Below are 14,313 nucleotides of genomic sequence, written 5' to 3'. Positions count from 1 at the left end.
ATAGGTGTTCGGCCCCTGGCTGTGCTGCTTTGAGAGTAAATAGAATGGGGATTGTCTAAGCCATGTCCACTTGACTACTTCTAAATAGAACAGATTTTTCCACCATCAAAAAAAAGTAATAGTAAGCAGAAGGAATGGAAGAGGTAGGAAGGAACAGAGTAGTTGAGAGAAGAAATAATTAAGGCAAATATGTATTGATTAACACTAATGGAGTTTGCCTAATCCTGACCCTAAGCTCTAACCAGGAAGGACTGAACTGGAAAGTAAATACCTGTCCACAGAATTGAGGATTGTTCACTAACTTCAGTTATCTAGAACCAAGCCAAGAACCAAGGAGGAAACAATAGAGACCTCTGAACAACTAGAACAGCTGTCACAAAGTCCAAACAGTGAAGTCCCTGCCATTTAGTCATAGAAGACCCACCTCAAGCCTTCTCTCCGCACTTAACTTCTTTAATTCAACACAGAATCTTAACAAACTCTGGCCTTAATTTTCAGCTGACAGCAAAATTGAAACAGTAGTTTGAAAGGCATTAGTGAATTCAGAGCCCTCCTACTAAATTTGGATATGCTAGGAACATCATGATGTCACAATTTAAAAATGAGAACGGAAAAATAGGACTAAAAATTAGAATCAGGAACTCAGATAGTGGTGTGGGCCTATTTAATATGTTCACAAACTTCTGTTTTCCTTACTTGTGCCTGGACATACAATACATACAATAATTGACTTTTTTTTTTTTTTTACAACAACTCTCCATCTCAGGGTAAACTTCTTATCTTGGTCTAAATGTTCAGCTCTCCTTTTCCCTTCACCTCTTTCCCCCTCTCCTAAGGAAGAGCAAGCACGGATAAGGTTGGCATCCTTGCTGGTAAAGGTCTCTTCTGGGTGAAAAGACCAAATATGTATAAGGAACTCACTGTCTTCCCTCTTCTGCTCCCTTTGACTCAGTGGGCTAGTGCAGAAGACTTTGATATTAGTCCAGTCTCTTTCCTCTGTGCAACCAACTAGATATTAGAGTTTAGGAAGAGGTTATGGGGAGTCATGAAGAGGAAGAAACATCATAGCCCTTTACTGAATCCACGTGCTAGTACTATTCAATTGGCCCCGATTTTCTAGATTTAGAATGTTAATGACAAACCTGGCTGATAGTTCAAGTGTTTCCTTGGGAGTAAGAGTGATTGACGGGGCAGGATTCTGGCATTTCATTGTCCCGAGTCAATATACCACTTAAAACCCCCTCACCACTTCTTCCATTGGCAGCCACTCTTCCTCTTTCCACAACTGCTTGTCACTTTTAGCCAGCATACACTTAGCTTATACACGCATTCATGCCGTTGCTTGTTTTTATAGTTTTTTCTCACTGCTTGTCAAAATCTACTGAGGGATAAAATAACCAACCAGGACCTACTGTAGAGCACAGGGAACTATACTCAATATCTTGTAATAACCTATAATGGAAAAGAATCTAAAAAAGAATATATGTGTATATATATGTATGTGTGTGTGTATAACTGAATCACTTTGCTGTACACCTGAAACTAATACAACATTGTAAGTCAACTATATCTCAATAAAAAACATTTTTTTAAATGCTGAAGGAGAGGAAACTATGGATAGAACAATGTATTCAAGACATTGAGATGTAGGAACCCGATGATTGTATATTATTGTTTTAACTGGAATAAGAAATTCCTTTCTGATGAGAAAGGGGTGGTATGTCTCTGGCTTCATCTCCAGGTGGAAGTGGAGTGGCCTTCTGTTCAGGTACGGCTTTTGTTAAGTGCCCCACTTTTCACAGGACGATTTTAACACTGTTCCCCCGCTCATCTCAGTTCTCCGTAGAACAGAAGAGCTACGTTCTAGACTCCAGTCAAGGACTAAATTCACGAATTCAGCACCACTCAGTCAAGTAAACAAACAAAAGACAGTGTTTATAGGGGAATGCCTGAAGGATGTGTAGCTGTCCGTTCCTTTAGATTACTTATTCTCAAACATGGAGCTGCCAGTATGTTTTAATTAGTGATCAGATGTGTCTCAACCCGTTTGCTTCTAAGAATAAACTACTGAACTGGCCGATAACGTCATAAAAATTAACAAGAGTAAATTCAGGATTACCCATGTGACAGTTGTGTTCTCATTCTGTTGCAATTTGATGTTCTTTCTTGAGACAGAAGAGGAAGAAGATAGAATGAAGGAGCCAGTGTGGCATACTCATGCCACAACTGAATGGGCCACACTTCCTGTAGGTACCTATGCCAGTTACAAAGTAAGGCAGAAGCCCTCTTCCATGGGGCAGTAAGGGCTGGTAATCGAAAAAGTAGGTTAAAGTGAGGAATTATTAAAAGTTATATAGCATTTAACATTTAAATTGAGCACATAAATATACATTCATCAACCAGTCTTTTCATTTAGGTGCAAAGCTTTATTTATTTATTTTTTCTCTTTTAAGTTTGGGTCTACTGATTGGCTTTGTTTATCTTGTACAAGTCATACTCGTAAACCCATGTTTGCTGCTATTTCTAATTGGTTTCTTATTTTAATTAATGGAGAATTTAAAGACTCCTGGGAAGTGATCTGAGAGCAGAATCCTAGATTTTCTTTTAATCTTTTACAGTCTTCTTGCCCACATCTAACAGGACAGCAGTCTCTTTAACACCTCTTATCTAGTATTTAGAAAGCATTCAGTTTGGTTTGTTTTGTTAAACAGCATACTTGTCCTTCATTGGTTTATGTAAATTTAATCTTGTTGGACAGACCTTAAGGCAACCCCAGTGATCCTTGCCTTCTGGTGTTCACACCTTTGTATAATCACTTCCCTTTGAGTGTGAGCACGATCTGTGACTGGTTTCTAACCAGTAGAATTAGGAAAAGGTGATGAGAGTTCACTCTCACGATCACATTATGTTATATAAGACTGTCCTGGTAGCCAATTTTCTCTAGAGATTATCCTTGCTGGCTCGATAAAGTAAACTGCTCTGTTGGAGAAGCTTACTTGGCAAGACCTATGAGCAGTCTCTAAGAGGTCAGGGCAGCCTCCAGGAGAGCCAGCAAGAAGCCAGGGTCCTCAGCCCTAGGGCTGTAAGGAAATGAATTCTGCCCACAGCCTGGGTTAGCTTGGAAGTAGATTCTTCCCTAGTCGGGCCTCTAGATGAGAGTGCAGCCTGGACAGCACCTTAATGGCAGCCTTGTGAGACCCCCAGCAGAGGACCCAGTTAAGCCATGACCACAACGCACAGTGAATACTGACACACAGAAACAGTGAGATAATAAATGTGTGTTGTTAGAAGTTGCTGGGGTGTGGTAATTTGTTACTTAGCAATAGAAAACTAATACATTAGTTGAATGATCTGTTTGCAGTAACAACTGTAACTGACAGACATGTCTGAAATCTAAATAACCTTTGGTAAGCATGCTGCTTAACTGCGGAAATGTAGGAGCACCGGAAGCACCTCGAACAGTGAGCATCGAGGGTGCACAAGTGTGCTCAGCAGGTTTTGCAGAGGCAATGCCGAGTGACAGTTGGTTTCATGGAGGCCAGTTACAAAGGCTTCTGTACTGTAGTGCTTGTGAGTTGTGACTGTATAGTCACATCTTACAGCTTAACAGATAAATAAAATTTTAATAAGAAAGCAACACTCAATGAAGAAAACAGAGGTAGTTCATTTACATGTAAGTATAGGAGAACAAAATTGTTATTGGGGACTTTTCTATTAGAAATACATAATACTACTCCTCAGCCATAAAAAGGAATGAAATAACGCCATTTGTAGCAACGTGGATGGACCTAGAGATTATCACACTTAAGTGAAGTAAGTCAGAAAGAGAAAGACAAATGCCATATGATATCACCTATACGTGGAATCTAAAAATATGGGACAAAGGAACTTATCTACGAAACAGAAACCGACTCACAGACATAGAGAACAGAATGTGGATGCCAAGGGGGATGGCCGGTGGGGGGAGGGATGGAGTGGGAGTTTGGGATCAGCAGATGCAAATTATTATTTATAGAATGGATAAACAACAAGGTCCTACTGTACAGCACAGGGAACTATATTCAACACCCTGTGATAAACCATAATGGAACAGAATATGAAAAATAATGTGTGTATATGTATAACTGAATCACTTTGCTGTACAGCAGAAGTTAACAGCATTGTAAATCAACTATACTGCAATAAATTTTTAAAAAAGAAATACATAATAGTGATAATACTAATGAATGCAAATGGAACTTACAGTAATGCTACTCATATTAATAATAGGTCCAAAAACTTTAAAATCTATACAGGACAGCAAAACCAAAATAAGGACTACCTGTATTTATTTTTTATAATACATTCCTGGGGTGCAGGGTGGAGATTCAGGAAAAAAAGTCAATATTTTTAAATAATAAAGTTTAACATTAAAAAAAATTACTTTAGTTACAAATAGTATATTTCTTACAAAATGATATTTTAAATGTTTAAATGGAATGTTTTATCACTCAGTGCTTATAAAATGGGTTTATGAAAGCCATGGAAAAATAAGAGGCAGACATAATATTTGACTTGTTTTTCTGGAGAAAAAAATTCTGCTTATAGTAGAACCTAGAATCATCAGATTTGTGAGTTATGATTTTATAGTTATATGTAAATTTTATGTGCTCATATTATATGTGAATTTTATCTGCTAATGTGCCATAATAAGAAAAAAAAGTTGAAACCAGAAATACAGATCCTCTGAAAATCTAAACCACAGAGTCTACCTCTACTGTCAGCCCAAGGAGTCCGTGGGCAGAGGTCACCTGATGAGGTGCCCCCTTACTTCCTCTTTGGTTTTCTCAGGGAAGTGAGGGCCTTGTTTTTAGGGGGCACATCAGGTAAGCAGAGTGAGGAGACCCAGGTGGTGTCAGAAACCAAGATAAAAACCCTGAGTGCATTCTGAGGGGACTACCCACCAGGCATACAGAAGACCCCACAGAGCTCTGCCCCTGCTGCCAATCGTGAGAAACGCCGGGTATGGGCGGCATCCCCTCTGTCTTGATATAGGAGGTCCCCTCAATCCTCCCTCTGAATATTCACAGGAGTGAGATTCCACACTCCCCTCTGCTGACCTGAGGCCACCCAGCTCACACCAAGGCCCTTACCCCTCTGAGACCCCTGAGGAGGAAGTGAGGGTATGTGACTTCCGGCTCCCTCTGCCCAGGGCCTCCAGGGCTGCTCATGGGAAGGACATATTCTCTGACATCACTAACTAGAATCTACATGGCATTTGATGAGTATTCCATGCTTACTGCTGTCCACTGGCATCTGGTATTGTTGAGGATTGGAAAGAGTTTGGAAAACGAATAACTGATTTAGAAATGGTTAAATGATCTGAACAGAGAGGTCTCATCAGAGAAAGTATATAGACAGCAGATATGCATATAAAAAGATGATCAACACCATACATTATTAGGACTTGCAAATTAAAACAACAGATAGGGGCTCCCCTGGTGGCGCAGTGGTTGAGAGTCTGCCTGATAATGCAGGGGACACGGGTTCGAGCCCTGGTCTGGGAAGATCCCACATGCCGCAGAGCATCTAGGCCCGTGAGCCACAACTACTGAGCCTGTGTGTCTGGAGCCTGTGCTCCGCAACAAGAGAGGCCGCGATAGTGAGAGGCCTGCGCACCGCGATGAAGGTGGCCCCTGCTTGCCACAACTAGAGAAAGCCCTCACACAGAAATGAAAACCCAACACAGCCAAAAATAAATAAATTAATAAACAACAACAACAACAAAAAAAGAGATACCACTACACACCTGTTAGAATGGTGAAAATCCAAAACACTGACAACACCAAGTGCTGACAAGGATGTGGAACAACAGGAACTCTCATTGCTGGTGGGAATACAAAATGGTACAGCCACTTTGGAAGGTAGTTTGGTGGTTTCTTATAAAACTAAACATACTCTACTATACCATCCAGCAATCGTGCTCCTTGGTATTTACCCAAGTGAATTGAAAACTTATGTCCACACAGAAACTTACACATGGTTTATACAGCTTTATTAATAATTGCTTATAGTCTGATCAACCAGTAGAGGTGATTAAAGAGTCAGGCCCCCCAAACCCCAAGGAAGGTTTTTTTTGGATAAAAATCATGTGAATGATCATTTAGTTTCATTCCCACAGTGTTTTTCTTTTATTCCTAGTAATGAGTATTCAAATAAATGTTTGTTTTACTGTATATGGTATATTCACATACACACACAAACACACACACACACAGAACCATTTGAGTTCATTAGTTAAAATTGTCCTGGGACCCAAGTCTCAGCAAAATTAGAGTTGGGACTCTGAAGTAAATCTCTTATTTGACCAGAATCCTGTAGTGTCTTATAAGCAGATAAATGTCTTCAGATAGATGTTTTGATTGGTTCTCTGCTTGAGTGTTCTTTTTTAACAAAATTGTTTGGTTGTTTTCTTTAACAGTTGTTTCGGGAAGTACGAATAATGAAGATATTGAATCACCCTAACATAGGTATGAAATTTATATATACAATTAACGATAAAGTATTTTCCTTAATTTGAGGCTATTTGAAAGGATACAATTTTAAGGATGTTTTATGTAAAATGAGGAAAAGTGATAACCTCAGATAGCCTTGACTGAAGGCTACAAATTGTAGTTTTCTACTACCTTGCTGTCTTCTGCTTGTCACTAAAATAATATATATGACTTGGAGTTAAAGCATATAAATGATTTTTGTATCTCCTTACTAAATCTCTCTAAATAGAGATTGCATGCCATTTAGGTATTTATAGAAAATAATTCCAGATATTTTGATAATAGGCACTTGGGCTTGATCATAGTTTATAAGCAAAATAACTAGTTTGAATTTTAAAGAAAGTAGAGTTGATTTCAGCTTTAGTGAATTTACTTTTGTAAGTTCTGTTTTTCCCCCATATTTACAAATAAGTTTATTGATTACATATATTATACAAAGTCATTGGATTGTAAGAGGTAAAAAGCAATTCGTCTTTTAATCTGTTTATTTTTGAATCATGTGTTTCTTGCACATTAAAAAATCTTATGTTTATTAGAGACACTCATGCAGTTACTTGTGGTATATAATTTCAACTATTTGTCAATACATAAGTCTCATAATTTAGTATTTTTTTAACCAGAAACTTTTAAAATATCACATAATTATAAAATTTTTTGTTTCTGTACCAAAGATTATTTAACATTTTTTGATAGGCTCATTATAATAATAGTGTCTTTTTAAACTTTAATTAAAATTTTATTATTTTGATTTTAAGATTTTCTTTTTTATTACCTTATTCTAATTAGAAAAGGAATGATTTTTTTAATCCCAGAAATTTAACTCTCTTTTGACCCAGCAGTTGGTTCCAAATCACTTCATAGTAAATAGTTTTCTTCCATAGTCGTAATAACCCTTGAGAAAAATTTTAAACTTTAAATTGTAATTAATAATTTTTAGTAAATACTCAAATTTTCCTTTAGTTTAGTGTTACCTTAAAGTTTCTTAAAGCATATCCAATATGTGCTCACAACCACAGAGTTATATCTCTAATTTCTTTTTTCAGTAAAATTGTTTGAAGTTATTGAAACAGAGAAGACCCTCTATTTAGTCATGGAATACGCAAGTGGAGGTAAGGATGGAAGGGAATGAAAAGTTATCTTTGATGAGACATATAGAATTATTAATACAAATCATTAACATTCATGTCTTTTTTGATGTTAATGAAGTTATAGTTTCATAAAATGCCTTTAAATGGTATCTTAAGGAAAATTCAGTGTTTAGTTTCAAGACCTATTGATCCTACATTTAAAAGTAGGATTTTGGCTTATTTAAAAATTACTTAGGCACATTTTTCAAAACTCTAAATTTGCATTGTTATCTATGAATGTTTCAATTCTTATCTAAATAATATAATATATAATAATATTAGTAGTAGTAGAAGCTCTTGGCTATTAACAGGAAATCTCAAATTCAGAATGTATTTAATAACGTTTATAGTAAAAGCATGTTCTAGGTCAGATGTTTATTTCACTGATTGTTCATATATGACAGATTCTCCATATACATACATTTTCAAGAAATCCATAAAATGTTTCAATTTAAATGAGTATTGATCTATATATTTTATAAGTTAGGAGACTGAGTTGACAGAGAAATAGTAAGATACATTTCTAGTAGGATATAATATTGGGCTGGCCAAAAAGTTCATTCAGGTTCTTCTGGAAGATGTTATGAAAATCCCGAACGAACTTTCTGGCCAACCCAATATATATTCTGACTATACAGTGTTCAAAAATAGGAATGATTTTTAAACACTGATATATAATAGAAAATCATTTTCATATACTTCCCCTCAAATGAGAGATACATTGGCTCAGATTCACTGTTCTTTTAGGCATAAGACTTAACTTTCTCAGAAATAGGTTTAAAATTTATGGAGTTAAATCATTTAATAAGTAAAATGAGGATACTTGAAGGTTTTAAGGGCTCAGAGAATTTAAGCAATTGAAGAAGAGAGAGGGCAGCAGAAATTATTTAAACCACTTTGGCTAATCACCTTTTTTCGCTAATCAATTGAAAAACTTAGTGTTGAATTTAGTTTTGAGTTCTTTTAGCTAATAAAGTGTGTAGATTTTTGTGATGATTCACATTTTCTGTAACTAGAATAAAGATGATTTATTTTAGTCTATAGCATCTAGGCTATGTATTTTTATACCCTCTCTCAGATTTCTAAAAAATTTTACTACAAATATTAAACAGATTTTAATTGCTTTTTCAGTTTTTTATGTAGATTGAAAGTTTTAAAAGATTTAGTTTTTTGCATAGCTTTTTTTATCATGAAAATATTTCATTGTAGGTTTTTTACTTAACCTGGAAACCTACATCATTAATGTTTTTTATTATTATAGGATTTTAAGACATATTAATACAGCCATGCAAATTTGTATAAAATATTAATCTATAATAAAATTAATGAACCTACAAATACCACATAATGAAACTTTCTCTACTTTTCTATCCTGTAGTTAGATCTGTGTATCAGTTCATCATTGTTGAAACCCTGAGTGTTTATCCAGTTAGACTTTTTTTTTTTTTTAGCGATCTAAAGTCTAGAGAGTGGGGCTAAACATGTTTTGATATGAGAAATTATAGACAGCTAAACATCTGTGGGCATTATTCTATTTTTATGAAGGTCTGCCACAAGACTGTGTTAATGTGCGTACTGCTTTAACGATTAATGCTAAGTGCAGTCAACTCTTTATTGGTGCTGGTGAAGGGGAGCAATGGCTGGAGTAATAGACAGCACATAGGGTCCTCACTGCTCTCCTTCAGTAGCATTGGGAGGGGCAGAAGTGTGTAGTGTAGTGTAGGGAGGTGTGTACTGGAGCTCAGCCAGTGGCCCCTTACTCAGTTCTGATTCCTAGGGATAGGTGTTCTTTGAGTCTTGTCAGTCAGTGATCCTGTAACAACTATCTTGGTTCTGTAGCAGTAAATCTAGAATTATCCTCTTGCCTTTTTAATCTATAAATGGCAAGGTGACTCTAGAGAATAAAACACTTAATATTTTTCCTCTGAAATTTCTAGATATTTTAGGATTGAATCTGACATGCACACGAGAATCCTAGCATGAACAAGGGTTGAGTCAGACAACTGCCTCTTTGCCAGAAGTACATCTATTGATTCTGGTTCACTAATGGGGCAAAAGATCTTCAGTGATTAGAAGGGCAGGGAACTCCTTTATGATTTTGAACCATGTTTTGTTCAAAGGAGCCTATTAAAAGTAGGCGTCAGGACTACTTTGGAATAGTGTGTTTATACCTTCTTTTGCTCATGCAGACATTATTTATTAAATGTTTACTGTGTACTAAGTGATATTCTAAGTGCTAGGAACACATGGGTGAACAAAGACAAGGTCCCTGCCCTCAAAAAGATTACGTTCTAGTTGGGGAAGCAAATCATAAATAAATAATATATAATCAGTAAAGGACTGAATCACGTAAACATCCGGGGGGTGTGAGCGTTTCAGGCAGAACTTAAGAGTAGTCCGAATTTTTGAACTCCTGCCGTATATCTTTTACGGCCTAAACTCACATATCTACAGTTAACTACTATGATGGGTCAACTAGAGCATCTGTTCATTTCTCTGTTTTCGTCATCCCATTTAATCATTTAAGTATGCTTGATATAATGTGCTAACATTGTAGATTTATTAGTTTCATCTGACATACATCATTACATATTTGATTTTTAACATTTTACTTATGTCCTAGGATTGATATTGCATATATGTATATGTAATATATCTGTATACCTAAATACAAATATATAATTTATTGAGTGCTTACTATATGCCAGTCTCACTGTGCTAAGCACGTGTATTATTTCATTTAATCCTCACAACACCCATGTGAAATAGGTAATAGGGAGAAACAGGGTCTAAACAAAGTTAAGAAATCCTCCTAATGTCTCCCAATAGATACTTAGGGCTAAATAAGGATTAATACCAAAATTGGTCTGATTCTAAAACCTGAGTTTTTAAGCACTTTGCTGTACTTTACAAGAACTCTTTAAGCCACTTTATGGGTTTTTAATATACATGTATATATCTATGTGATACAAATTATAAGGATATAAAAATTTTATCCCTTACACTGAGATATTTTATTTTTGGTAATGTAACTAAACATTAATTGTTTTTTTATTATTATTGATTAGAGAAAATGAAAAAAACGTACAGACATGTAAAGTAAAAGATCTATTAGAACATTTTTATGGTTTCTAGTATCTTTAAATTATTTCAACAAATATGTATTGTCTATCCACTTCGTGTTCTGTCATGCGGATGGGGATACAGGTAAAGTATGGGTATGATGACAGCATTCAAGGAGTTTGCAGCTCATCTGGGGTAATAGGAGATGCACACAAGGATGATTTCATTCTGTATAATAAGTAGTTAAATACCAACGCAGATGAAATGAGTACTGTGAGAATGAGCATAATCAGTGTAGGAAGGAAAAGAAAGAAATCAGTGTGGATGGAGGTAGAGAGATGGAATTTGACCAAGACTCTATGACTAGTAGACTTTAAGAGAGTGAGCCAACATAATATGACTTGTGTTATTTTATTTGAAATGTAGACCCCAAATACAAACCCAAATGTGATTTTTGATTGCCCATGTTGTGCCTTCCCTTTATTAGAATGGATAATAAAGAGTTGACTGTATTTTTACATAATACTTGAAAGCAGAAAGTAAGTTTTCTTATGTTTTTTATGACTTTTTATTAAAAGAATTTTGTTGGATCATAAGCCGCTACCCATATTCAATTTTACATGTATTTTTTTCCTTTTTTTCTATTCATGTAATAGTTGTGATTTATATAGAACTATCAGAAAAGTGTGGGCCAAAAGCTTCTTTAAAAACAAGGCAAAAACTTGACATTGCATATATTGTTAACTGAAAAATCTATGTATATTTTACTGCCTGCTTTACCTTTCTGATTCAGGTGAAGTATTTGATTACTTAGTTGCCCATGGAAGAATGAAAGAAAAAGAGGCCCGTGCAAAATTTAGGCAGGTATGGAAAGTAGTTTTCAACTTTGTTTTGCTGATATTTTTAGTGATGTACAATGGACAGTATCACAAACCGGAATTCAGAGTACATGGTACTTTAAAAAGAAAAATTCCTGCTTTCTTATACTTTTTAAGAATGGAAAACTGAAAAAGAAATTTGTTCTTCCTGAATTTAAATTTAAAATAGTTGCCATTGGTTATTTCTAGTTCTTCATAAATAGTAAAATGTTTATAGGTGAGATTCTTATTAATAACCCTTTGAGAGTCTTGGAAATACAGACTAGAGTGAGATAGAAAGTAAATACTTAAACCTTTATCCAGTAATTATTATCAAATATTATTAGCTTTATGTGTACAGTATAAATGTGTACTGTTTAAAGAGGTTTTTGTATTTTTTAAATAATTAAAGATGTCTTAGTTTTGGAACTCATATTTTTGTAGACTTAAAGACTATGATCAATTTTATTTAGTCAAGTAGGGAAGGAACCTTGCCAGTGTGAAGAATATGGTAAGATATTGATATTTCCAGGTCAACTTGAATATGATTTGTTACAGAAATGATAAAATAAGAAAAAGCAATTTAAGTTCATCTAAGATTTTATTTTTAATGTTTAGGAATGAAGTATTTAAAATTATCATACTTTATAAATTACTGTAGAAATGACAATTAATCAATTGTAAATTGTCTACAAAATTTACTGAAGTAAAGTTTCAACAGACAGCTTACTATATCCCAAACTTTACCTAAGTGAATTTAAAATATTCATTTAAAAATAGTTCAGTATCTCTTCTGTAAACATTATTCTACAGTTAAAGGGTTCCTGTAATCAATAAGATTGGGAAATACTGACTACTGATGTGAAACCTTCCTCTGTGAGATTTGACATATATGTTAACATATAAACAATTGGAGAAGTCCTGAAGAAGATGGGAGGGAAAAAAACCTGTTCAACTTTTTTTTTTTTTGACATAGCATTCTCCATATCGATCGTGGAGTGAGTTTATTTTGTGAAACCTCTATTATTAATATTTCACAGAATCATTACTTTTTGGAACAATATCCATGAAATACTTTAGACCAAAGATAAACATAGCCCTTATATTTAGGATAGATTCCTAGGAGCATTTGACTTAAAATAGCTGAATCTAAAGACAACTGGTAATGAGGAAGCAACATTGAGAAATTGAATGGTATTCAGCTACATATTGTTAAATTCTTTTCTACCGTGGAATGGAAGTCCAGGCTTACTTAAGTAAAGAGCTACAATCATCACTTTAAATGTCATCTTTCTTTCCATCTCAGTCACACTCGTTTTAGTAGCCTATTAGGAAGAAAATTCCAATTGACATTAAATATTTCCATTGGGGTTTTAATATATATTTTAAGGACTGTCACTACTCACTCTTATTCTTTTTAGTCAGTTGGTTTTATTTATTTATTAAAAACATACTGTGGTCAGAAATTGTACTGGGTACTATATGGAATTAGAGAAGGTGCTGTTTTAAAGAGCTTACTCATTTCTACTGATGGGTGAGAGCAGGATAGCAGGCTGGGACACAGATATTTTCATAAAGATTCAAATAATTACTGATTGGCTCTTTTTTAAAATAAAGTCTGGATTACTTTGAAATCAAATCAGAGGTTGAGTGTTAAATGAATGCTATTTAAAATGTAAAACAATGGCAATTTAAAAAATAATTATCTATTTATTATAAATATTAAACGTATTTACTATCTGTATGTGTTCCCCCCAAATTAAATAGGTAACCAACTCACATTTTTAAAAACCAGGGACACACACACAACTTTATAGTTATTTGGCAAAAAGTTATATTTGTTTTTCAATTTATTTTTGCTAAGTTTATTTTGCTTTATAGGTGTAATTAAAACTCTAATAAATGTGTATTTACTTTTATTTTTATTTGCTCTGTATTTCATAAAATTACTTTAAAAACTTTAACAGTGAAAGGGAGTGTACTGTGTTAGTAAGGATATGTCCTTGACCCTACCATTAAATATAGCAGAGACACTAGGACAGTTCAAGACCAATTTAGCAGTCATTGCCCGTACAATGCCTCTGCCTTCCTTAAGATTTGAGGGCCTGCAAGAAAAATCATAATATTGATTCAACCCTTCCAGTATCAAGGCTACTACTTAAAGCTTGGGAATTCCTGACCCACGTATAAATAATTGCAAAACATCCTTCCCCCACAGTTGCACCTCATGGCAAAACATTGACATGTCTGGTCTTAGGGTCAGTGCAGGACTGATGGTCAATCATGTTTTCAAGATCCATAACAAAAGGATTGTAGGGACATTTCTGCATCCTATTTGTGGAGGTACAGAATGTTTTGAGATGGGAGGGTCTGGCCATAGAATACTGCAGTAAAACTTGGGCTAGTGCATGGGGGTTCTTGCAGCAAGCGAGTCAGAAGCCAGAGCTTCTTTTATGGCAGAAATTGTACGCTACTAGATAAGTGTGATGATATTACAGATTATCTTTCCCTTCTTAAGTCTTTAAGACTCAGGAGATTTTTATTCCAGAAGTGCCTATAGAACTGCTTTCATAGAAACTATCTTGTCTAATGTGAAATGCATGTTTGGTAACCAAGTCATTATCTGTAGCATGGCTTCTTCACTGTATCAAGAGAAGGGGACTTGAAAAAGATAATATCATTATCAGCAAAGTTCTGTCATCTATGATACAAAAATAGCCTTATAGTATGAAC

General features: G+C 34.9%; 1 protein-coding gene across 4 annotated transcripts in view; it reads left to right on the top strand.

Annotated features, from left to right (window-relative positions):
- MARK1 (microtubule affinity regulating kinase 1) overlaps positions 1-14,313 on the top strand; it is a gene marked incomplete at its 5' end in the record, with an annotated part of 140,628 nt that overhangs the window by 84,927 nt on the left and 41,388 nt on the right. For 3 of the 4 annotated variants that reach the window (XM_079698300.1, XM_079698299.1, XM_079698298.1), the window contains 3 exons: positions 6,461-6,509; positions 7,577-7,642; positions 11,517-11,587. In XM_079698300.1, coding sequence (XP_079554426.1) covers positions 6,461-6,509; positions 7,577-7,642; positions 11,517-11,587 — 186 coding nt within the window. The remainder of the gene's footprint in view (positions 1-6,460; positions 6,510-7,576; positions 7,643-11,516; positions 11,588-14,313) is intronic. The other variant, XM_079698301.1, reaches the window with a different exon arrangement.

Source organism: Hyperoodon ampullatus, assembly GCF_949752795.1.
Source record: "Hyperoodon ampullatus genome assembly, chromosome: 2".
NCBI lineage: Eukaryota > Metazoa > Chordata > Mammalia > Artiodactyla > Ziphiidae > Hyperoodon > Hyperoodon ampullatus.
The sequence above is the reverse complement of the archived record's forward strand: the minus strand, read 5'-3'. Positions and strand labels throughout refer to the sequence as shown.